The sequence below is a fragment of the Danio rerio genome, chromosome 10, assembly GCF_052040795.2.
Source record: "Danio rerio strain M-AB ecotype USA chromosome 10, GRCz13ab, whole genome shotgun sequence".
Classification (NCBI taxonomy): Eukaryota; Metazoa; Chordata; class Actinopteri; order Cypriniformes; family Danionidae; genus Danio; species Danio rerio.
Window position 1 is genome coordinate 1,519,724 of NC_141030.1, and position 25,368 is coordinate 1,545,091.

Here is a 25,368-nt window from a genome sequence, read left to right on the forward strand (position 1 = left end):
GAAACTGCTACTATGATGTAAATAGTGTTTTGAGAAATGCACCAAAGCCACTGAGAAAAACTGTAATGTATTGTGCATGTGTATGTATTGTGTAATAACATCTAGGTCACACTTTACAATAAGGTTCATTAGTTAATGTTAATTAATGCATTTACTAACATTAATAAATAACGAACAATACATTTACTCCTGTATTTGTTCATGCTAGTTAATGTTAGTACAGTTGTTCATTGTTAGTTCATGTTAACTCATCGTGCATTAACTAATGTTAACAAGCACGGACTTGGATGTTAATAATGCATTAGTAAATGTTCAATTATGATTAATAAATGCTGTACAAGTGTTGTTAATGATTAGTTTATGTTAGTAAATGCATTAACTAATGAACCTTATTGTAAAGTGTTACCAACATCTATAACATGTGCATATTATTTATTTTAGAAAGACATTAAATACTAGTTACCTGCAGTTTATATATTGCCAAAACTTTACAGAACTCCTTAACTTTTGTGCATCTTTTGTGAAGCTGCTTTGGATCTATAATTTATGCAAAAAGCGCTATGCAAGTAAACTTGAATCAATTTTTTTGGGGAAAACAGTTTGATTTTCTTTAATTTTTGATGCTTTTTTAGCAAACAAAAGGCTTGGGTCAGATGAATAAAATGGCAAGTTAGATGAATCCTCTACAAGCGTCAGTGGGAGTGTGAAGTTCTCTATGTGATCCGACAATGAATAAATCAGAGAAGACAGACACAGCACACCATTTACATAATGACCACAGAACTATTTGACCAGGAATTGACTATACTGTAAGCCTTAATAAACCACAGTACATGATTCTCATGATGAAAAAACTCAATTTTTAAACTAAGAAGGTTTATAATGGTAAATGGTAAGGAAATATGGTCCCTAATAAACCCTAAACCCTGAACCCTAACACCACTTTCTGTATAGATAGACAGATAGATGGAGGGATGGATGGATATATCAATGGATGGATGGACGGACAGACAAATAGATAGATAGATAGATAGATGAGTGGATGGGTGGGTGGGTGGATGCGAGGGTGGATGGACAGATGGATGGATGGATGGATGGACAGAGATGGATGGACGGACGGACAGAGATGGATGGATGGACGGATGGATGGACGGACAAATAGATAGATGGATGAATGAGTGGATGGGTGGGTGGGTGGATGCGAGGGTGGATGGACGGACAGAGAGATGGATGGATGGACGGACGAATGGATGGATGGATGGATAGACAAATAGATAGATGGATGAATGAGTGGATGGGTGGGTGGGTGTGTGGATGGAAGGATGGATGGACTGAAGGATGGATGGACTGAAGGATGGATGGAATGGATAGATGGATTGATGGATAGACGGATGGACGGACAGACAGAGAGATGGATGGATGGGAGGATGGACGGACGGACAAATAGATAGATGGATGGATGGATGGGTGGGAGGATATATCAATGAATGGATGGATAGATGGACAGACAAATAGATAGATGGATAGATGAGTGGATGGGTGGGTGGGTGGATGCGAGGGTGGATGGACAGAGATGGATGGATGGCTGGATGGATGGATGGACAGAGATGGATGGATGGACGGGTGGACAAATAGATAAATGGATGAATGAGTGGTTGGGTGGGTGGGTGGATGGACAGAGATGGATGGATGGATGGACGGACAGACAGAGATGGATGGATGGATGGATGGATTGACGGATGAATGGTTGAATGGATTGACGGACAAATAGATAGATGGATGAATGAGTGGATGGGTGGGTGGGTGCGAGGGTGTGTGGATGGAAGGATGGATGGAATGGATGGATTGATGGATAGATGGATGGACGAACAGACAGAGAGATGGATGGATGGGTGGATGGACAGACGGACGGATGGATAAATAGAAAGATGGAAGGATGGGTGGGAGAATGGATGGATGGACGGACAGAGAGCAGAGAGATGGATGGATGGATGGATAGACGGATGGACAGACAGAGAGATGGGTAGACGGACAGATGGACGGACGAACAGACAGACAGATAGATATGCATAAACATCATGAGTTTGTCAAATCACTTTCATAAATTCAGTCCTGCACACAGTGAGGTTACCAGAGATGGACACTGGAATGAATCAAAAGCTTAGCATAGAGGTCCCTGCTATGGTTCCTGCTATGTGGAGTGGCTCTGGTAAACCAAACAGTGCTGTTTCTGCCTCCTGATGATGGAGAAACTGAAGGTTTCCACACGATCATGTGCCACTCTCACCTTTGACCCCTCGACCCTGCTGGCCAGCATGTGCGTCTCATTAACTACGCTTAAAAACATCCAGCTTTGTTTGCATTCAGTGTGCAGTGTTACATAATTGCATCGCTTCATTTGATCACATTATGCAATCGCACTGTGAGCACACCACTGCAAACAGCAGCTCTGTAACATTTTACAATAAGTCCTCATTTGAGAATAAATTTAATGAATTTTCTAACATATTTTTACACAGAAGTCCCGGTTTCAGTATGTGGAGTTGAAGTCAAACAAATTATTAGCCCTCCTGTCAAATATTTAGTCTTTCAATTATTTTATGATTATATTATATTTTAACCCAACACTGGGAAACACCCATACACTGTTCCATTCACAGACATACACTACGGCCAATTTAGCTGATTCAGTGCACCTGTACTGCATGTGTTTGGACTGTGGAGGAAACCTGGAGCACCCGGAGGAAACCCACGCCAACACGGGGAGAACATGCAAACTCCACACAGAAATGCCAACTGACCCGGCCGCCACTCGAACCAGCAACCTTTTTGCTGCGAGGCAACAGGTCTAATCACTGAGCCACCGTGCCGCCAGCATTGCGTTATATATTTTGAAGCTAATCTGGGATCATAGAACTTTAGGCTATTAAAAATCATCTTAGATAGGACAGACAGATGGACGGACGGACGGACGGACGGACGGACGGACGGACGGACGGACGGACGGACGGACGGACGGACGGACGGACGGACGGACGGACGGACGGACGGACGGACGGACGGACGGACGGACGGACGGACGGACGGACGGACGGACGGACGGACGGACGGACGGACGGACGGACGGACGGACGGACGGACGGACGGACGGACGGACGGACGGACGGACGGACAGACAGACAGACAGACAGACAGATAGATAGATAGATAGATAGATAGATGAACGGACAGAGAGGGGAGGACTGAAGGATGGACAAACGGAAGAACTGATGGACGGACAGATAGATAGATAGATGGACGAACGAATGGACAGAGATGGGCAGACGGACAGAAAGACTAACGGACAGGGATGGATGGATAGATGCATGGATAGATGGATGGATGGATGGATGTGCGGACTGACGGACGGATAGATAGATAGATGAACGAACAAACAGACAGAGAGGTGCGGATGGACGGACAGACAGACAGACAGAAAGACGGAGGGACAGGGATGGACAGATGGATAGACAGACAGACAGACAGACGGACAGATAGATAGATAAAAAGATATATAGATCGACAAACTGACGGGCGGACAGAGAGGGATGGATGGACAGACAGACAGACAGACAGACAGACAGACAGACAGACAGACAGACAGATAGATAGATAGACAGATAGACAGATAGATAGATGGATAGATGGATAGATGGATAGATGGATAGATGGATAGATGGATAGATAGATAGATAGACGGACAGAGAGGGGAGGACTGAAGGATGGACAAACGGAAGAACTGATGGACGGACAGACAGATAGATAGATGGACGAACGAACGGACAGAGATGGGCAGACGGACAGAAAGACTAACGGACAGGGATGGATGGATAGATGCATGGATAGATGGATGGATGGATGGATGTGCGGACTGACGGACGGATAGATAGATAGATGAACGAACAAACAGACAGAGAGGTGCGGACGGACGGACAGACAGACAGACAGAAAGACGGAGGGACAGGGATGGACAGATGGATAGACAGACAGACGGACAGATAGATAGATAGATAAAAAGATAAAAAGATATATAGATCGACGAACTGACGGGCGGACAGAGAGGGATGGATGGACAGACAGACAGACAGACAGAGGCACTGAGCCACGATACTGCCTGCATTGCATTATATATTTTGAAGTTAATCTGTGATCATAGAGCTATAGGCTATTACATATCATCTTTCTAAGACATACTAATGAAGATAGAGTAGTTTGCTGTACTCTAATAAATATCCCACTGATTTACATTTCAAAATCTTGACCAAACTGGCGATTTCCACTCAGATTGAGCGTCTGAATAATACTAAGCTACAGAGTCTCAGGTCTTGTGTGTGTGTTTTCAGGTTCAGTGAGTGTAACTCTTTCTGTCCGATATCTGATGCTTCAGTTTAGATTCTCCAGGGCTTCTGACACACTTTTTACATTTAGTTCATTTCTCACTCTCAGAGAAGTGGCTACTCTCCTCAGCCCCATGATGATTTCTTACAGATCCTCAAACGACTGAAAAAGGTCAGAGTCTGTGTGCATTCATACACGGATTATATTTATAGTGCGCATACAGCAAACATAAAAGCTCATTTATTCCTTCACGTCGTTTCAAACTGTTTTATGTGCCCTGGGCTACATTTTTGAGAATCGAGAAATATGTACCCCGGGCTACATCTGCTTGCAGTCCAAGCACATGCGCTATAGGGGAATTGATTAACTAAATTGTCTGTAGTGTATGAGTGTGTATGGGTGTTTCCCAGTACTGGGTTGCAGCTGGAAGGGCGTCCGCTGTTTAAAACATATGCTAGAATAGTTGGTGGTTCTTGCCGCTGTGTTCACACAAATTTAGCAAGGACAATTTAGCAAACCCAATTCACCTGTATCGCATGTCTTTGGACAGGAGCACCCGGAGGAAACCCACGTGAACGCGGAGAGAACATGCAAACTCCACACAGAAATGCCAACTGACCAAGCCAAGGCCTCGAACCAGAAACCTGTGAGGCGAGAGCGCTACCCACTGCGCCACCGCTTCGCCCCACTGATATTTACAGGGACATTTTATTAATAATTAAAGCTTTATATTCATGTAGTTCTTCACACAACACCAAATAAACACCAAAAACAACAACTTAAAACTCTCTAAGATTCATAATGAATACATTTGCCTCTTATATCTAACTCCAAATGGACCAATTTTCAGCTGTGGTCAGTTTGCTCGTAGTTCACTTTATACAGTGTTGTACTTGGGTTCGAATTAGGGTAAAAACTCCCACAAAAAACATGAAATCACTGTAAAATCAAGGTAAAACTGCATGATTGCAGGGCAATTTTCTCTTATGTCTGCTTTAGACAACACTATTGGTTGGGTTTAGCTCAGTGGTTCGCTAGCTGATTTGTTTGATAAGCTCTGCCTCTCATGGACATGTGCAAGAAGGACGTGGATCTGAAATATCCTAAGCAATGCTTTTTAAATTCATAAAAATGTCGACAGCGCCCTCTGGTGGATTTGTCAACTTAAACATGCAACGAAACGTACCTGGAGTCACATAACTTATGTTTTTACAAACATGTACGCTAATGAACCCGTCTTGCTTTTCACTCTTGATAAAATTAATTTAGTCACAAGTATTGACTAGATAAAGCGTTCAAGACCAAACAGTTGTAAGATGAGTGTTCATGTGTAAATGTAGTTGCCATCGGCAAGGCATTGTGTCTGAAGAAGCTGTAGTTTCTCCACTGTCATCCTCTGTTACCAATGGCAAACTGTCCCTCTTAGCGAAGACTAAAATAGCCCTGTCAATGAAAAACCATCTCAAAACGAGATTTAAAGGGTCACGAAACACCAAAACACATGTGTTGAGCTGTTGACAGTCGTATATGTGTCCCACACTGCTAAAAACACTATTAGGACACCTATATTTCACTAAAAAGAGTGTAATTTGGTTGTTTTTGCGTTATTTCAAGCAAATTCCTACTTCCGGTTTGAAACGAATTTTTGAAGCTGTGTCACGGTCATGAGATAATAGCGTGTATTCCAGCGTGCAGACTGGACGTCTGTGCCAGAGTGTGTCTTATTACGTCTTACAGTGTGCTGCATTAATGCATGAGTAAGGCTTGGTTCAAACCAATCAGCGCGCTCCATTGTGCAACTTCATTAATATTCATAAGTGTCATAGTGTTTAGACGGCAGAGACGCCACGTTGTGTTGGCAAAACAAGCGTGAAGTGTTGCTTTTATAGTTTGCTGCCGTTAAGTTTTGTTTTCATTTTCTCTCTGTGAGAGCGCAGCTGGAGTCACGTGTGGATTAACAGTGTACGCGACGCTCGACAACAATAACTTACGTGTCTAAGGAGGAACATTGTTTACCTGAGAGCTGTTCTCATCTGCAAACGCTGAGATCCGGATTCGCTTGTAGTCTCCTCTTAATAAAGACGCGGCTCTAGTTGCTGGTGATTGTCCTGTCTCTACAGATTTGGTAAGTGAGCGACCAGTGCTCTTTGTTTATTCAGTTTGTTCGTATCGAACTAAGTTAACTATTGCACCGAGTACAAACATGTTAGCACCACAACCAAACTTTAACCTCGTGTAGGATTTTTACAGCATTTTGTGACCAGAATAACACACGCTGCTTTTTGACGCTACCTGCCGTGTGCATCTAAGTTTCCGGGAAATGCGGAGGGTTTTTTTCTCTCATTCGCTGTGCGGTATCAAACATTGCATGAAAAATACACGCTTAGAGCAGATCCTCGAATCAAATATCTCGTTTGTCGCGAGGAACATGAATGAATTCCCTGAATGAAAGAGCCAAACTGCAGGTAAAGTCCACCATTTCATAATTTGGCAAATAATTCGACTACAGATGTCCATGTAAACACAGTCACTTTGTCCCCTGTGTGTGTGTGTGTTTTGACTCGGAAAGTCAGCGCGCCCAAATAGACACTCCCACACCATGCCTCTTTACTTCCTCCGACACTCCCCCCTAAACAAAGCTGGACACGCCCACTTTTCTGACTTTTTCCAAAGTAGAGGTGTGAAAACACCCTGCTGAAACGAGGGGCTTTCATGGCCCTTTAAAGACACGAGTAGATAAAACAAATGGCAGAAAATCAGTGATTCTGCATATTAGAATTATTTATAAAGAATCACTCGACACTGAATCATCATTCACTCATTCATTCATTCTCTTTATTAATCTGGGGTCACCACAGCGAAATGAACCGGCAACTTATCCAGCATATGTTTTACACAGCGGATGTTCTTCCAGTCACTGGGAAACACTCATACACACTCATTTAAATACATACACTACGGACAATTTTAGCCTACCCAATTCACCTGTACCGCATGTGTTTGGACTTGTGGTGGAAACCGGAGCACCCGGAGGAAACCCACGAGAACGCGGGGAAAAAATGCAAACTCCACATAGAAATGTCATCTGACCCCGCTGTGGCTCGAACCAGCGACCTTTTTGCTGTGAGGCGACAGCACTACCTACTGCGCCAGCGCGTCGCCCACTGAATCATCATACTGTATCAAAATGATCTCAGACAGATCACGTGACACAAAACACTGCAGTAATGATACTAAACAATCTGTTTTTACATCCCAGCAATGAATTATTTGTAAAATCGTACGAGTACCTAAAGGTGGCATATCAAATCAAGATTTATGGATTTATGAATCAGAATCAGGATTTATGAAGAATCTCCCGACACAAAATGATCTCAGAAAAATCCTGTGACCCCAAACACTGACACATGATGTTGAACAATCAGTTTTTACATCCCAGCAATAAAGCAGCTGTATAGTTAGAGCACCTAGAGAACTCTTACTATACTAAAAACCATTAAAATGATCTCAGGACGATCACATGACACAGAACGGCTAATATATAGTAGAGTACCTAAAGAAGGCGTACATGACCAGCAGGTTTCCGATCACTCCTAGAGCCCCGATGACGGCCACAAAAAACGCCACTATGTAGTGTGCATGATCAGGAACGTCCACTTTCCTGAAAAAGCCTCGATCCATATCCTTCGACTCCTCCATATCTGTGAGAGAGGGAAAAAATCCTGGTTAACACTCGATTCTGAATCTTGTGTCTTGCACAGGTTTGTAAAACACTTCTTTTTTTCCGCCAGACTACTTTACCACCTCTGGGAAAACTAAACTGGACTTGCATCAAAATTGCCTTTCAAGAGTTCACACTTGGCTGATGATTGATAATAAAGCTTGTCCTGTCCCGGGAGTGAGCCCTGAACTTATAAGTTCCTTGAGCCCTGGGCTCCCTCCCGTTGCAGGGCGAGAGGGGAGTTTGAGCTCAGGTAGATCTCGATGACTCCCCCTCCTGCTTATTGTAGCTAAGTGTCAGATATGGATGTGGAGATCAGCCATACAGAAACAAAAGTCAGCAATAACTCAAATCTGGGGTGAGCAAACAAATCTGAAAAAGTGCATTGAGAGGCATTTGCATTTAAAGAGACGCACACAAAAATTGTGCTTCAGCCTCTAGTCTGAAAGGAGCATTATTTTGAGTGACTCCTTCATGCGAGAGAAGATCCTAGTTAACACTCGAATCTGACCTCATTATCCTCCAGTGGTGTAAAGTAACTAACTGCAAATACTCAAGTTACAGTAATTGAGTAGTTTTTCTCAGAAATTGTAATTTGCTAAGTAGTTTTAAAAATGTGTACTTCTACTTTTCCTTGAGTACATGTTTAGTGCTGTATCTGTACACTACTGTCGATCCTGCAGTCACTACTGTATTTTTTCTTGTTTATGGGAATTAGAAAAATCCGTCATGTGATTCCTGTCCAATCAAATCACACATAGAAGGTAAACTGCATCATAATGATCTACCTCAAGACATGTGCACTTTACATTGCAGCAAACTGTTTGGAAGCATTAAAAGTGTCCAAGAAGACGTTCAAAATCTTTACACGCATTGACCCAGAGACTGTTTAGATCAGGGATGCCCAAACACAGTCCTGGAGGGCCGATGTCCTGCAGATTTTAGCTCCAACTTGCCTCAACACACCTGCACGGATGTTTCTAGAAAGCCTAGTATGAGATTGATTATCTAGCCCAGGTGCGTCTAATTGGGATTGGAACTAAACTTTGCAGGACACCGACCCTCCAGGATAGAGTATGGGCAACCCCTGGTTTACATGCATGTCACTGATGAGAAGATGTTGACTGTATGATGACTGAAATGGTCTTAGGGTGCGTTCACACCTGTGAATGGATTCAGTTGTTCTGAAACAGAGATTACAAATGTTACATTGTTGCTCTTTGCTCTTGGAGCGGTTCGCTTTCACACTGCAGAGTTTCTAATCGGACCAAAAGAGCTAAAACAAGTCACGTGCGAGTAAACTCTCCTCACATTGGTCAGAGTGTCAGGGTTTATTTTGCAGCGTCCCGCTCAGCTGTCAGGAGAGGTGGTGGTTTGGTGGTGATTGACAGGGTGCGCGCGACGTGTCTGAGGAGAGATGCGGTGGGGAGGGGTGAGAAGGGTGCGCGACGATGCCTATTTGAGGACCGGGAGGGAGACGCGAGATTACCAGGAGATCATCACTCGTTTGCGGGCATCCGGAGACTCGCGAAACTTCCCGCCCTACTCATAATTCTCTCTTCATATAGCCGTAAGCCTATTACATATCCATAAAACACTGTGATATAACCGCGCTCGGATCGGATCGCTTTCTCTCTGCAATCGAATCGATCCAGGGTTCGTTTCAATCGAGCCGAGACCACCTCATTCAAGCGATCTCAGAGCGATTTCTTTGGCGCGGAACAGAGCCCGATTGCCCTGTTCACATATGCCAATCGAACCGCGCTAACTGGGCAAACGAGACACGTTCCGAAACAAAAGTGTAGGTGTGAAAGCACCCTAAATGTCTTATGACGTTGTGTGCCTGCTTATCAATAACTAAATGCACTACAGAATGTTACGTTTACACACACATGCACAAACTACATGTAAATGCTTTAACTTTTAACAGCAGAATACTCACTACTCACTGCTCATAAGCAGGGCCAGACGGAATCTGCGGAGGATTTTTGCTATTTCTGCAGAGAATTTTGGTAAAAATCTGCGGATTTCTGCGCAATTATTTTGGGAGTATCCAGCGGAGTATCATAACTAAAACCTTAATATATAAAATAAAAGTAATAAATTACAGATTAAAAACTGAATAAATTAGTAAAATAAAAGTAAATAAACAGAATTAATAATGGGCTAAAAATCTGCAGAAATCTGCAGAAAATCTGCAAAATTCTGCACGCGCAGATTGCGTGTGGGCCAACTCATGAGTAAATGAGGGCTACTTTTACTCCTATTTTGAGTAATATTTACAACAGGTACTTTTACTCTACTCACACTACATTTTTAGGCAAGTAATGCTACTTTTACTCAAGTATGCTTTTTCAGTACTCTTTCTGCCACTCTTAACCTCTGAGGATCAGCAAAAAGCGAGTTACGTTCAGACGTGTCCTCCAGGAGAACCTCTTCACCGTGACCTCTGCAGTTAAAGCACATCTCTGGCCGGGTTTACAGCAGTGTTTTAGGTTTTGAGCTCTTATCTGTTGCACTGCAGCGCATGTGATGCAGAGGCTTAAGAGAAATAAGAGCATGCTCTGTTCTGTCTTCCTGCACACGCACAAGCGCCTCCAGCTCCAGAGATACGGACGAAGCAATAACACACGCCGAAGAAAACACTTTAAAAAAGAACGAGAGCAAATATGAGCGAATCACATGCTGGATGTGACGAGTTGATGAGTGCGGGTGAACTTACGGCGCTTCTCTCAGGTTCATTTGATCAGCTCATGTCTAATATTAAATGTTATGAAACAATATTCAGAGACTAAACACAGGGTTACCCAAAGAGATCTCAAAATATCCCTAGTTTTACTGTGAATGCTGTATAGTGTGTTCGGACTGATTTACATTTATTTTTAACTCCCTTTTGTCCATCCTGAGTGTTTATTTTGCTTGTGTTTGTAATTAGTAGGGAGAAAATGATCCCCTGGTGGATCAATGTTCATTTACTTTGAACGGTAGTATATTTAGATCTTAATCTGGGCAAAAATGCATGAACCATTGCGTTATTAGAGAGAGAGAAAGAGATTTTTTACTTTTATAAAGCTATATTTAGCGGCATGGTGGCTCAATGGCTAGCACTGCAGCATCACAGTATTGCCCCATTCACACAGGGCTTCAGCGTCAACTATTGACAGAGGGCGTGTCTGAAGTTGGGGCTGACGCAATTGTCATAGCAGCGTCAGCCAATGAAATTAGTCAGCAATAGTCCACAGTCTGAGCTGGTGTATTTGCATACAGTGATCTGATTGGCTGACGCGTCCGTCGCCGCTTGAAAAGTTGAGCAAGTCCCAGCTTTTCCAGCGAGCACAGCCTCCAAATGGCGCAGACGGATCTACAATGCAGTTCGGCAACGCCTGACGTCACCTATTCAAAGTGAATTTGAAGCGTTGACGCTGACGCCCCGTGTGAATTCTCTTTTTATCTTAGTTCCTTTATTAATCATGGGTCACCACTGCGAAATGAACTGCCAACTTATCCAACATATTTTTTACGCAGTGGATGCCCTTCCAGCTGCAACCCATCACTGGAAAACACCCACACACTCTCATTCAGACACATACATTACGACCAATTTAGCCTACCCAATTACCCTATAGCGCATGTGTTTGGACTGTGGGGGAAACCGGAGCACCCGGAGGAAACCCACGCCAACACGGGGAGAACATGCAAACTCCACACAGAAATGCCAACGGGTCTAGATAGGACTCAAACCACCACCAATATATATATATATATATATATATATATATATATATATATATATATATATATATATATATATATATATATATATATATATATATATATTATATTATATTTAATTTTTTAATATTATTATTACAAAACTTTTCGTTATTATAATAACATTATATTTTAGTGTGTGTTAAATAATATTTAATTATCTAAAAAATGTATTTGTTTGACTCTCACTATACAAAATTTGATAGAAAACGATGTTATATATAGTTTATAGGTATAATTTATACTTCTAGATATGTATTGGGGCCCCAGGAAATCTAAGCTGCCGCTTACCTCACTGGTTAAATCGGCCCCTGGCTATGGATGAATTGAATCATTTAATTTGCCGCAGTGTATGAGTGTGTGTGTGTGTGTGTGTGTGTAGGAGTGTGTATGGGTGTTTCCCAGTACTGGGTTGCGGCTGGAAGGGCATCCGCTGCATAAAACACATGCTGGAATAGTTGGTGGTTCATTCTGCTGTGGCGACCCGAGATTAAGCGACTAAGCTGAAGGAAAATGAATGAAATGAACATTATCACCCCCAACAACCATCCCTCAGATTTGATGTTTTCTGAGATGACGGTTCAGATGTCCAGCTGAGCGCAGGGTTCTTCAGAGGACACGTTTATCCACACCTCCAGACAGGAGCTGTTCGGTGGAAATAATCAATCCTCAGAGCCACGGGACAGTTTATCAATCGGTTCATATAGTGAGATTTATATATGTTCAATATCTGCAAACACTGCAGGACACAGACGTCAAGAGAGACTGCTGAGATGACGTCTGTTGTAATGACATTGCCCTGACCCACTTTTGTCTAGAAGCTCACTAAGACACACACACACATACATACATATACATATATACACATATATATATATATATATATATATATATATATATATATATATATATATATATATATATATATATATATATATATATATATATATATATATATATATACATTTATATATTTATATATATACATATATCAGTTGGTGTTTCTGTGTGGAGTTTGCATGTTCTCCCTGCCTTCGTGTGGGTTTCCTCCTGGTGCTCCTGTGTCCCCCACAGTCCAAAGACATGCAGTACAGGTGAATTGGGTAGGCTAAATTGTCCGTAGTGTATGAGTGTGTGTGATGGATGTTTCCCAGAGATGGGTTGCAGCTGGAAGGGCATCCACTGTGTAAAAACTTGTTGGATAAGTTGGCGGTTCATTCCGCTGTGGCGACCCCGGATTAATAAAGGGACTAAGCCGACAAGAAAATGAATGAATGAATGAATTTTACTGAGCTGAACTGTTTGCTAATGTATTTGCTGCTAATGTATATTTATTTTTCTTTTGTAAATAATAATAATAATAATAATAATAATAATAATAAAACCTATTACTGACCATTAAACTGTTTATTTACAATGAAACAGCTCCAAATGACATATTTAGTAATTTAGGGTTTTTTTTAAAGGAGGAGGGAGGAGGGGGGGGGGGTCTGTTATTATGGTGGGCATATCCCTTATTTTCACATCCCAGTGTTGACAGGTATGATCTTGGGTGAGCAAATTAACAGGAAATATTCACTTTTGGGTGAACTAACCCCTTAAATCCAGAGTAAATAGAGATTTATGCAAAATACGTTTCCTGGTTCTCAGAAAGAAGTTGCTTCTGCTCAATCAGGGCTGCTTTTATTTGACCAAAACAAAAAAAACAGAAATTATATTAAGTTATGACACCATGTAACCATCCATAAAATTACAAAATCTATTACACGGGAAAAGATTTATAATTGATTTAAAAAGGGCACAGACAATGAGCCTTCACGATTAAAGGAAGTAATTAAGCCCGAGAGAGTGATTAAATGTCCTTTCAGCGAGCCCTGACCCATCTGTGTAGGTGCTATAAGAGGATTTATCTTTATTAATTTATTTATTTAATGTTAATGTGATCAAGACCATCGACAGAGTCATGCGAGTTCAAGGCTCTGGTTCAGTGTGAATGTTTAAGCTTCTGTCTGCAGATTCACCAAAAGGTGACGCTGATCCTTAACACTCTTTGAACACTTCAGACACACTTTTCAATGACTCACATGGGCCTGCTGAATGCTGGATTCTGATTGGCTGATGAGCATTTGAACGTATGCAGTTGAACTAAACGCACAGCTTAAGTGGATCCAGACTGGTTTTGACCTCATTACATTTCCATATCAATCACTGATTTTCATTTGGCTGAGGTTCTATTTCACAGCCGGCAACTGTTCCAGCATATGTTTTACACAGCGGCTGCCCTTCCATCTGCAACCCATGACTGGGAAACACCCATACACTCTCACATTCACTTACACTGTCTGTGTGAATACATACACTATGACACAATTTAGTTTATCAATTCCCCTATAGCGCATGTGTTTGGCCTGTGGGGGAAACCGGAGCACCCGGAGGAAACCCACGCCAACAGGGGGAGAACATGCAAACTCCACATAGAAATGCCAACTGACCCAGCCAGGACTCGAACCATCGACCTTCTTGCTGTGAGGCGACCCATATCACTACACCAAATTGTTTTAATCATTTCAAACATTTGTTTTACACAGTGGATGCCCTTCCAGCTGCAACCCATCACTGGAAAACATCCATATGCTATCATTCGCACTCATACACTATGGATAATTCAGCCTACCCAATTCCCCTACAGTTCAGATGTTTGGGCTGTGGGGGAAACCAGAGCACCCGGAGGAAACCCACACCAACACGGGGAGAACATGCAAACGCCACATAGAAATGCCAACTGGACCAGCCGAGGCTCAAATCAGCGACCTTCTTGCTATGAGGCGATCATGCTACCCACTGCACCACCGTGATGTGATGTCCATAATGTAAAATATATTAAAAATATAAATAAATAAATAAATAAATAAATAAATAAATAAATAATATCCTAAATACAAACAAAAACAAAACATTTACATATATATTAATATTTATTTAAATAAACATTTTCTCATGCACAAAATAAATATGCACAGTACATTTACACACTGTAAAAAATATCCATAAATTAGCATTTTTCCGTATTTTTTCTCGGTTTATTTCTGCTTTTGAATGCATTATAAGAGCTTGACCTTTCCACCAACAACTTTTAACCTTGAAAAGTTGGAAAAGAAGACTTGTATATAGTGAGAGCATCTAATTAGCCGGAAGTGGCGCAGGGGTGTCTTAGGCTATGTCCACACGAACATGAGGATCTTTATAAAGAGTTTTTTTATTTTATTTTAAATCTCCGTCCACATGAAAACACCAAAATGCACTTTTATTAAGGGCACGCTGAACCAACAGTGGGGCAATAATGATGTGCCCAAACTTTCTTCAGTTAAACAAAGAGAAAACTGAAGTCATTGCGTTTGGGAACTGAGATGAGGTTCTCAAGGTGAATGCGTACCTTGGCACTAAAGGTCAAACAACAGAAAATAAGGTCAAGAATCTGGGTGTGACTCTGGAGTCACATCTAAGTTTCAGTAGTCGGGTCAAAGCAGTCAGTTAATCAGCATACTATCATCTCAAAAACATTGCACAAATTAAATGCTTTGTTTCCAGTGAGGACTTGTTCATGCTTTTATCAGCAGCAGAATGGATAACTGTAATAGACTTCTCACCGGCCTTCCCAATAAGGTAAAGTACTTAAAATAGTATTTTAAAAAGGCCCCAATTATTAATTATCACCCTAATTGAGCAGAATGTAAAGCGAGAAAAGGACAGCTACTATATTAATTGCTTAATTTCTGTCAGATTCTATTACAAATGCTTTAAAAGAAGACTAAAATCATTAAATGTTTTTATGCACTTTATGTCTAATATGAAGTGCACAAATATAACATCACATAAGAAAGTGCCACAGAACATAAAGTGCCTAAAAAATAGTGACATATGAAAATCCTACAGAAAATGTCTAAAATAAAGTGCATAAAATAAAAAAGTGTTATAATAAAAACCTACAGAACATGTCAAACATGAAATGTAAAAATATATAACATCACATAAGTAAATGCTACAGAAGATATCCAACATAATGCATCAAAATAAAGTCACATAAGGAAATCCAACAGAACATAACTAAAATTTCTAATGTGACTATTTTGTGCAATTAAGCACAAAAGTCACATTAGAAATGCCAACAAAAGTTCCTTCCTACAATTGCAAAAATATAAAGTCACATAAGAGGATTCTACAGAACACGTCGAATATAAAGTGCAAACAAATATATAGCATCACAGAAGAAGAACCAACAGAAAATGTCTAGAATTAAGTGCATAAAATAAAAAGTCATATAATAAAAGCCTATGGAAAATGTCTAAAATAAAGTGCAAAAAAAAAATTGTGACATAAGAAATGGCCACAAAATTCTTTCTATTATTGCAAAAAATAAATAAGGTCACATAAGTGCAAACAAATATATAGCATCACATAAGAAGATCCAACTGTAAATGTCTAAAATTAAGTGCATAAAATAAAAAGTCACATAATAAAAGCCTACAGAACACGTCTAATATAAAGTGCCTAAAATAAAGTCACATTATAAAAGCCTACAGAAAATGTCTAAAATAAAGTGCAAAAAAATGTCCCATACGAAAATCCTACAGAAAATGTCTAAAATGAAGTGTAAAATAAAACGTCAATTAAGAAAAGCCTACAGAAAATGTCTAAAGTTAAGTGCATAAAATAAAAAATCCAATAATTAAAGCCTACAGAACACGTCTAATATAAATGGCATAAAATAAAAAGTCAAATAATAAAAGCCTAAAGAAATTGTCTAAAATAAAGTGCAAAATAAAAAGTCACATAAGAAAATCCCACAAAACACATCTAGTATAAAGTACAACAAAATAATGTCACAGAGAAATGAAATGCCCACAAAATTCCTTCCCATAATTGCAAAGAAATATATAAGGTCACACACAAAAATTTTACAGAACATGTAGAACAAAGTGCAAATAAATATATAACAGAACACAAGAAGATTCTACAGAACACGTCTAATATAAAGTGCAAGAAAAAAAGATCCCATTCAAAAATCCTAAAACACATCTAACATAAAGTGCTTAAAAATATAGTCACATAATAAAAGCCTACAGAACACGTCTAACAGGAAGTGCTTCAACACATACAAAAATTTTACAGAAAATTTCTAAAATAAAGTACAGAAAATAAAAAGTCACATAATAAAAGCCTACAGAACACGTCTAATATAAAGTGCAAAAAAAGGTCCTATTCAAAAATCCTAGAACACATCTAACATAAAGTGCTTAAAGATATAGTCACATACAAAAATCCTGCATAAAATGTCTAAAATAAAGTGCATAAAATAAAAAGTCACATAATAAAATCCTACAGAAAATGTCAAACATTAAGTGGAAAAAAAGTCACAAAAGAAATGGCCACAAAATTCCTTCCTATTGCAAAAATATAAATAAGGTCACATACAAAAACCCTACAGAACATGTCGAACATAAAGTGCAAACAAATATATAGCATCACATAAGAAGATCCTACAGAAAATGTCTAAAATTATGTGCATAAAATAAAAAGTCACATAATAAAAGCCCACAGAACACGTCTAATATAAAGTGCAAGAAAAAAAGATCCCATACAAAAATCCTAGAGAACAAATCTAACATAAAGTGCTTAAGACAAGATCCAACTGTAAATGTCTAAAATTATGTGCATAAAATAAAAAGTCACATGACTAAAGCCTACAGACACGTAAGAAATGGCCAAAAAAACTCCTTCCCAATTGCAAAAATATAAATAAAGTCACATATGTGACTTATTACATTTAGTATACTTTATCTTGCCTCTTATATTTTAGTATTATGTCTATTGTTTGTTTTCTCTCTTTTTATGTTGCTGCTGGTCTCTGTGAGTTACCAAACAAATTTCGTTGTACAACTACAATGACAATAAAAGTTCTTTACTTTACTTTACTTTACTTTACATACAAAAATCCTACAAAACATGTCGAGCAAAGTGCAAACAAATATTTAACATCACATAAGATCCAACAGAAAAATGTCTAAAATTAAGTGCCTAAAATAAATAAAAAATTGATGAAAGCCTACAGAACACATGTAAAATAAAAAGTCATTTAGTAAAATCCTACAGAAAATCTGTAACATGAAGTGCATAAAATTATAAAGTCGTGCAAAAATCCTACAGAGCTCCTTCCTATAACTGCAAAAAAAATAAAAAAACCTTACAGGACACGCCCAACATAAAGTGCATAAATATATAACATAAACAAAGTCTCATAAAAACAGCTGACAGAACATATCAACATAAACAAGGTCACATGGGAAAATCCCACAGAACATGTCTAACATAAAGTGCATGAAAATATTAGTCACATAACACATAAGTTCCTATAATGGAGCAGAATGAATGCAAGCGTTTACCTGCAGTGTGTGTGTGTGTGAGCCCGCGGCGTCTGTGGACATGAGCGCAGTGTGTGTGTTCATGTATTTATGGGAGGTTTTGAAAGCGAGCGGCTCCGGCTGTGCTGTAATCCGACAATGAGGTGGAGCTTCAGTTTCTGCTGGACTTACTATCAGCATGAGCGCTCACACACACACACACACACACACACACACACACACACACACACACACACACCATTGATTTTCCATACACTATTGTCAGATTCAATTGCCCACTATTTATTCATCTGGATTGATGAGAGGTTGCTTGCGTGTTTAAGGCAGACGTCAAACAAGAACTGATGTATTCAGTTGAAGTCAGAATTATTTGCCCTTCCATATATTTTCCCCTCAATTTCTGTTTAAAAGAAAGGCCACTTTCTTTAGCACATTTCTAATCATAATAGTTTAATAACTCATCTCTAATACCTTATTTATTTTCTCTTTGCCATGATGACAGTAATTAATATTAGACTAGATATTCTTCAAGACCCTTCTATACAGCTTAAAGTGACATTTTAAGGTAATTAGGGTGAAGTCAGGGTAATTAGGCAAGTCATGTTTTCTACAGGATGCTTTACAATAATATCTGTGTATATGTAACATAAAAATGCTTCCACTTGCTTTTCTTTTACGTACATGGCCCTTTAATTCTAAATTAATGTTAATAAAAAGAATAAAAAAAATCAAACAAAACGTCAAAAAATAATTTAGATTGTAATTTTGTAGTTTTTTTTTTCAATAACTTGATTGAATTTAAATGTATTATCTTTCTATTCCTAAAGATGTTCTGTGACCATACTTTTATTTTAATGGATATACGGTTAAAATTAGAGTACAGACAAAATTATTCACCCTGCTGTGAATTTTTACATATTTTGTTTCCAAAACAGTATTTCCTCTAATGTTTTTTCTTCTGAAGAAAGTCTTATTTGTTTTATTTCGGCTAGAATAAAAGCAGTTTGCATGTTCTCCCTGCGTTCGCGTGGGTTTCCTCCGGGTGCTCCGGTTTCCCCCACAGTCCAAAGACATGCGGTACAGGTGAATTGAGTAGGCTTAATTGTCCGTAGTGTATGTGTGTGTGTGTGTTTGTTTCCCAGAGATGGGTTGCGGCTGGAAGGGCATCCGCTGCATGAAAATGTGCTGGATAAGTTGGCGGTTCATTCCACTGTGGCGACCCAGGATTAATAAAGTGACTAAGCCGACAAGAAAATGAATGAATGAAAGCAGTTTTTGTGAAGTTTATTCATAAACTAATTTCGAGAGGATCACGCGCTTATGATTGACACGGCTGGCCCCGAGTCAAGCTAATGTACGAACCACCAATCAGACTACTCCTAACCAAGTATAAATAACCAAACCAAACACCGCCCTCTCTATTGTACTGCACTAGATGCGGATATAACTAAGGGTGCGGGTGGTGAGGGTAGTGTCGTGGACGCCGCCCTCTCTGTTCTACCACACTAGACACGGATATAACTGAGGGCGCGGGTGGTGAGGGTAGTGTCGTGGACACCGCCCTCTCTATTGTACTGCACTAGATGCGGATATAACTAAGGGCGCGGGTGGTGAGGGTAGTGTCGTGGACACCGCCCTCTCTATTCTACCTCACTAGACACGGATATAACTGAGGGCGCAGGTGGTGAGGGTAGTGTCGCGGACGCCACCCTCTCTATTGTACTGCACTAGATGCGGATATAACTAAGGGCGCGGGTGGTGAGGGGAGTGTCGTGGACACCGCCCTCTCTATTCTACCTCACTAGACACGGATATAACTAAGGGCGCAGGTGGTGAGGGTAGTGTCGCGGACGCCACCCTCTCTATTGTACTGCACTAGATGCGGATATAACTGAGGGCGCGGGTGGTGAGGGGAGTGTCGTGGACACCGCCCTCACTATTCTACCGCACTAGATGCGGATATAACTGAGGGTGCGGGTGGTGAGGGGAGTGTCGTGGACGCCGCCCTCTCTGTTCTACCACACTAGACACGGATATAACTGAGGGCGCGGGTGGTGAGGGTAGTGTCGTGGACACCGCCCTCTCTATTGTACTGCACTAGATGCGGATATAACTGAGGGTGCGAGTGGTGAGGGTAGTTTCGCAGACACCGCCCTTTATATTCTACCACACTAGGCGGTCGCCTAGGTCGTCTCTATGGATGCACCGGCCCTGGCTCAGATGAATCAGTACTTCAGGTATTTTGGGGGAGAATGGATGACGTGTGCTCCGGACCAAAGATAAAAAAGCTCATTCAAACTGAACAAGTCCAAAAGCCAGGTCTGTCATGGTATGGGGTTGTGTCAGGGCCCTTGGCATCTGTGATGGCACCATTAATGCTGAACAGTACATAGAGATTTTAAAGCACAATATGCTGCCTCTTTTTCCAGGGATGCCCATGCATATTTTAACAGGACAATGCATATCCACATTCTGCACACATTACAGAGTCCTGCTGCGGAGGAAGAGAATACAGGTACTTAACTGGCCTGCCTGCAGTCCCGACCTGTCTCCAATAGAGAATGTGTGGCGCACTTTGAAGTGCAAAATACAATAATGAAGACCGCTGCACTGTTGCCCATTTTAAGACTTGTTTACAGGATGAATGAGACAAAATGACACCTATGACACTTCCTCATTTGGTCTCTTTAGTCCCTAAATGCCTTTAAAGTGTTGTAAAAAGCAATGACAACATTACAAAGGGATAAATGCTTGACTGTCCTAATAAATTATGTGCTGTTGTATTGTCTACAATGCAATACAAATAAATCTAAATCTTTACCTCAAAAACCATTGGACTTCTGGAGGGACTAATATATGGTTCACCACTTCCACGGTATTATGGCAACATTCTGATTTATTGTAGATCCTATTAATCAGTTCTGGCATTAATCTCAATTTGTTTTATTTAAAAATGAATTAATGACGACAGATGACTGCAACTAAATCTTATTGGATTGATTAATCATCTCAAAGCTCAAAACAGTTTGCTATCATTTTAAATCAGCTTCCTTGTAGAGCTTCTGTAGTTATCTTTATACGGTAGTTTGGGTTGTTGGTGTGAATGGGCCTTTAGTGTCGGCGAGAGCTCGGGGTCTTTTAGCACATATAAGGGTCATGAGGGAATCCATTGATAAACTCTCCCCGGGTCAGAAGAAGGTATCTGAACATGGGCCTCTGTTTGTCGGGAGCTTCAAGCTTTTAAAATAAGCATCCATGTGTGAAGAGACTCCTCAGAGACGGACACTCGAAAAGATAAAAGCGTACAGACACCGATGGGATCAGGCTTCAGAGCCGAGAGCTATACCTGCTGCTGCTCATTTACTCTTCAATTCTGCCAGATAAGGTTTTTCTGTACACAGATGAGTCCACTATATGACCGAGACGGACATGAGGACATGACCAAACTAAACTAACAATAGAAAACAGCCTACAACCTTCTGAAAGACACTGCTTAGTCCGAATTAAAGTAAACCTGAATGCGAAATCGGATGCACAGAAGTAAATACTACAGCTACATTTGTGACATACGAGTTCATGTTTTGTTTCCCAGAGATGGGTTGCAGCTGGAAGGGCATCCGCTGCATAAAACATATGCTGGATGAGTTGGCGGTTCATTCCGCTGTGGCGACCCCAGATTAATAAAGGGACTAAGCCAAAACGAAAATGAATAAATGAGAACACAGCTAGCAAAATCCATGTGGCTCAAATCCGGCCCACACCAGACACTTACATCCGGCCCACATACCGCATGGACTGATGGCACTCGGGCGGTCCGCTCCTGTTTGTCAGATCTGGGCCACAATTAAGCCAATCGCAATATCACACATCAGCCAGAATTCAATCAAATGAACCAGAACTGACCCTATTCTGGGCCACAGTTTGCTTTTATTCTGGCTCAAATCCGGTCCACACCAGACACTTACATCTGGACCACATACTGAATGGAATGATGGCTCTAGAGTAGTCCACTCCTGTTTGTCAGATCTGGGCCACAAATAAGCCAAAGCAATACCACATATCAGCCAGAATTCAACCAAATGAACCAGAACTGACCCTATTCTGGGCCACAGTTTGCTTTTGTTCTGGCCCAGATCTGGCCTATTACTACTAATAATGGATTAAACATTGGCAAACATCAGTGAATTATATTATTTCATCGCAGGTTGTGCCTCACTTCATTTTGTTTGCTGTAATGAGCAAACTTTTCAAGCAAAGTTCTTAAAAGTTACAGCAGCCCAAAAGAAAATGTATATTAAGAGGTTCAGGGCTATGAGCCCAACTAAAGCAAACACTTTTCTTCATGATGGTGACTTTAGTCAATGTGGTCCACATATGCTTTAAGATAACTGGGCCACATTTGCCTTATCTTCTCTAGGCCACTTTAGGCTCACAGCCACATTAGCCAGAGCTAACTGTGCCAAATATTTGCCAAAAGTGGCCCACATTTGTTTTGGAATTACTGGGCCACATTTGCCATAGCTTCTCTGGGCTACTATAGGCTCAAATATACATTGGCCATAGCTTATTGTGCCGAATATTCGCCAAAAAATGGCCCACATATGTTTTAAGATAACTGGGCCACATTTACCTTATCTCCTCTGGGCCAATTTAGGCTCACAGCCACATTAGCCAGAGCTAACTTTGACGAATATTTCGCAAAAAGTGGCCCACATATTTTTTAAGATAACTGAGCCACATTTTCCATATATTCTCTGGGCCACATAAGGCTCACAGCCACATTAGCCAGAGTTTACTGTGCCGACTATTTGCCAGAAGTGGCCCACAGTTGTTTTAAGATAACTGGGCCAAATTTTCAATATCTTCTCTGGGCCACTATAGGCTCACAGCCGCATTAGCCTGAGTTTACTGAGCCGAATATTTGCCAGAAGTGGCCCACAGTTGTTTTAAGATAACTGGGCCACATTTGCCATATTTTCTCTGGGCCACATTAGGCTCACAGCCACAATAGCCAGAGCTAACTGTGCCAAATATTTGCCAAAAGAGGCCCACATTTGTCTTAAGATAAGATAACTGGGTCACATTTGCACTTGTGTGAGCCACTTTAGGTTTAGACCCAGATTACCCTAAAATGACTATGCCACATTTTTGCCAACAGTGTCCTCTGTCATTTGGGCCAAATTTATCATTTTTCACATGGGCCATATTGGGTTCACATTCAGATTACATTTTCCCATAAGTGCCAAATCTTTGCCTTAAATGGCCCATATATGAATTTAAATCTTTGGCCCCGCTTTGATATTGTACAGGTGGGCCACTTCAGGCTCACATTCATTTTGTCTAGGCCGAAAGAATTCCACTAAAGCCGCATAACTGCCTAAAATGGCCCACATTCATATGCTATCTGCAAGTGCAAAAGCAGTGAATATGCATTGGAGAGCATACATGTGCATCAAAAAGTCTGTACGGCAGAGACATGTACATTTCTGAAACATGAACAATTAAACCACATTAGGATCTCATCAATGACTGATTTTGCTTCACTTCTTTTCCACATTATGAACAGCATTTGATTGAGAATCCAACACTTTAAAGGCAATCAGACTGTGATTCTGTTTTGATCAGCACAAGCTACTTGTCCTTCCCTGAGGGTGAAAACTCAATGCCGTCTTCACATAAATGGCTGGAGAACATGGCAGACCTCTGAATACTGCAAATGCAAGCCTGCAGCTGCTGTAATACACTAACGGCTTGTGAATGAAGACATTTTCACACAGAGGACCCGAGAAATGCAGCTTCTGTGAGGGAAAAGAGAGTGACGGAAAGCATAGACATCGATCAGGTCAGTAATGAACAGTGTAGAGCTTTAATTAACTTGACCAATCAGTCATTGACAGCTCTAATAAAAGCCTTCAGGATCACAAACACAGCAACATCACACGCCACCCGATCTGAAAGGCTGGAAAGGCATTCAGAGTGCTTGTTTGCAGTGAACCAATAGTGGCCATTGAAGGACAGATTGACGTGCTTATAATTCATCATGTGTGCATTGAAGTTTCTTGCATCACATGAAAAAAAAAGCATCTCAGGATATGCATGTAGCCATTCCATGTGAAGTAACAAGATACTGCATTGGAAATGCTGATATTTTGGAAATGCATGTGTAAAATCTGTTCACTGGAGTGGCTGGGATGTCACAACATAACCAGGAGACTACAAATCACTCTACCTGAAATGTCAATGCATGTTGATTACAGGCATGCAGGGAGTATGGCAATGGGATGCAGCTATTCATTCTCTCTCCATGAGTAAACATGAGATCCATGATTACACATGTAAGCTAAAACATTCCCCTTCAAGGGAACTTTACCCAACTTGGTAACACTTTATAATAACTACACATTATAAATCATTTACTAAGCATTAGCAAATAGTGAATTCGTTATCTGTTAAGCATTAACTCTACATTAATAAACGTTAGTAAACAGTTTATAACTGCAGCTACAACTGCTCTATTCCTGATTTACAAACATGTTTAAATTGTGTTTAATAATTGTACTTTCATACTTTGTTAATGATTTATTTTTCAATACTAAATTAAGTATTGCATTATTTACAAACCAGTTGTATTTAAGAGTAGTTGAGGGATTTTAGGGTCATTCAGAATGAGTTATTAAATGATTAATAAACTATTGAAATCAACGTTTATAAATCTTATTATTCAGGCATATAGTAATGGTTACTATGTATGTTAATAACTGCTTTATTAACTCAACTTCATGCAGTTTTGTGACCTAATCTAAAGTGAGGACTATTCATGCTTTATAAACCCTTTATAAATGACAAATAAAGGTTCAGTTAAATTCTAAACAGGAAAAATGACATTATTCATTCCTATTCGTTTAAAGATACACTAATGAAACTGCACTTCAAATGAAAAATAAATGTTTGCAACCTGATCTAAAATAAAATCACTGTAGAGTTCAAACATGGCATCTTATTGTATTGTTAAATTATTATATTGTTGTTGTTGTTGTCGTTGTTTTATCCAGGGGTCAGTTCTTCGTACGTGGATTACTC

The 25,368-nt window shown here is 40.3% G+C and overlaps 1 protein-coding gene across 3 annotated transcripts in view; it reads right to left on the reverse strand.

Moving 5' to 3' along the window:
* opn4xa (opsin 4xa) overlaps positions 1 to 25,368 on the reverse strand; it is a 48,568-nt gene that overhangs the window by 19,800 nt on the left and 3,400 nt on the right. The window contains exons 1-2 of one of the 3 annotated variants that reach the window (XM_087268733.1): positions 18,310 to 18,425; positions 7,931 to 8,078 (exon numbers count right to left, since the gene is read on the reverse strand). In XM_087268733.1, coding sequence (XP_087124859.1) covers positions 7,931 to 8,076 — 146 coding nt within the window. In that variant the 5' untranslated portion in view covers positions 8,077 to 8,078; positions 18,310 to 18,425. 3 annotated transcript variants of the gene reach the window in all.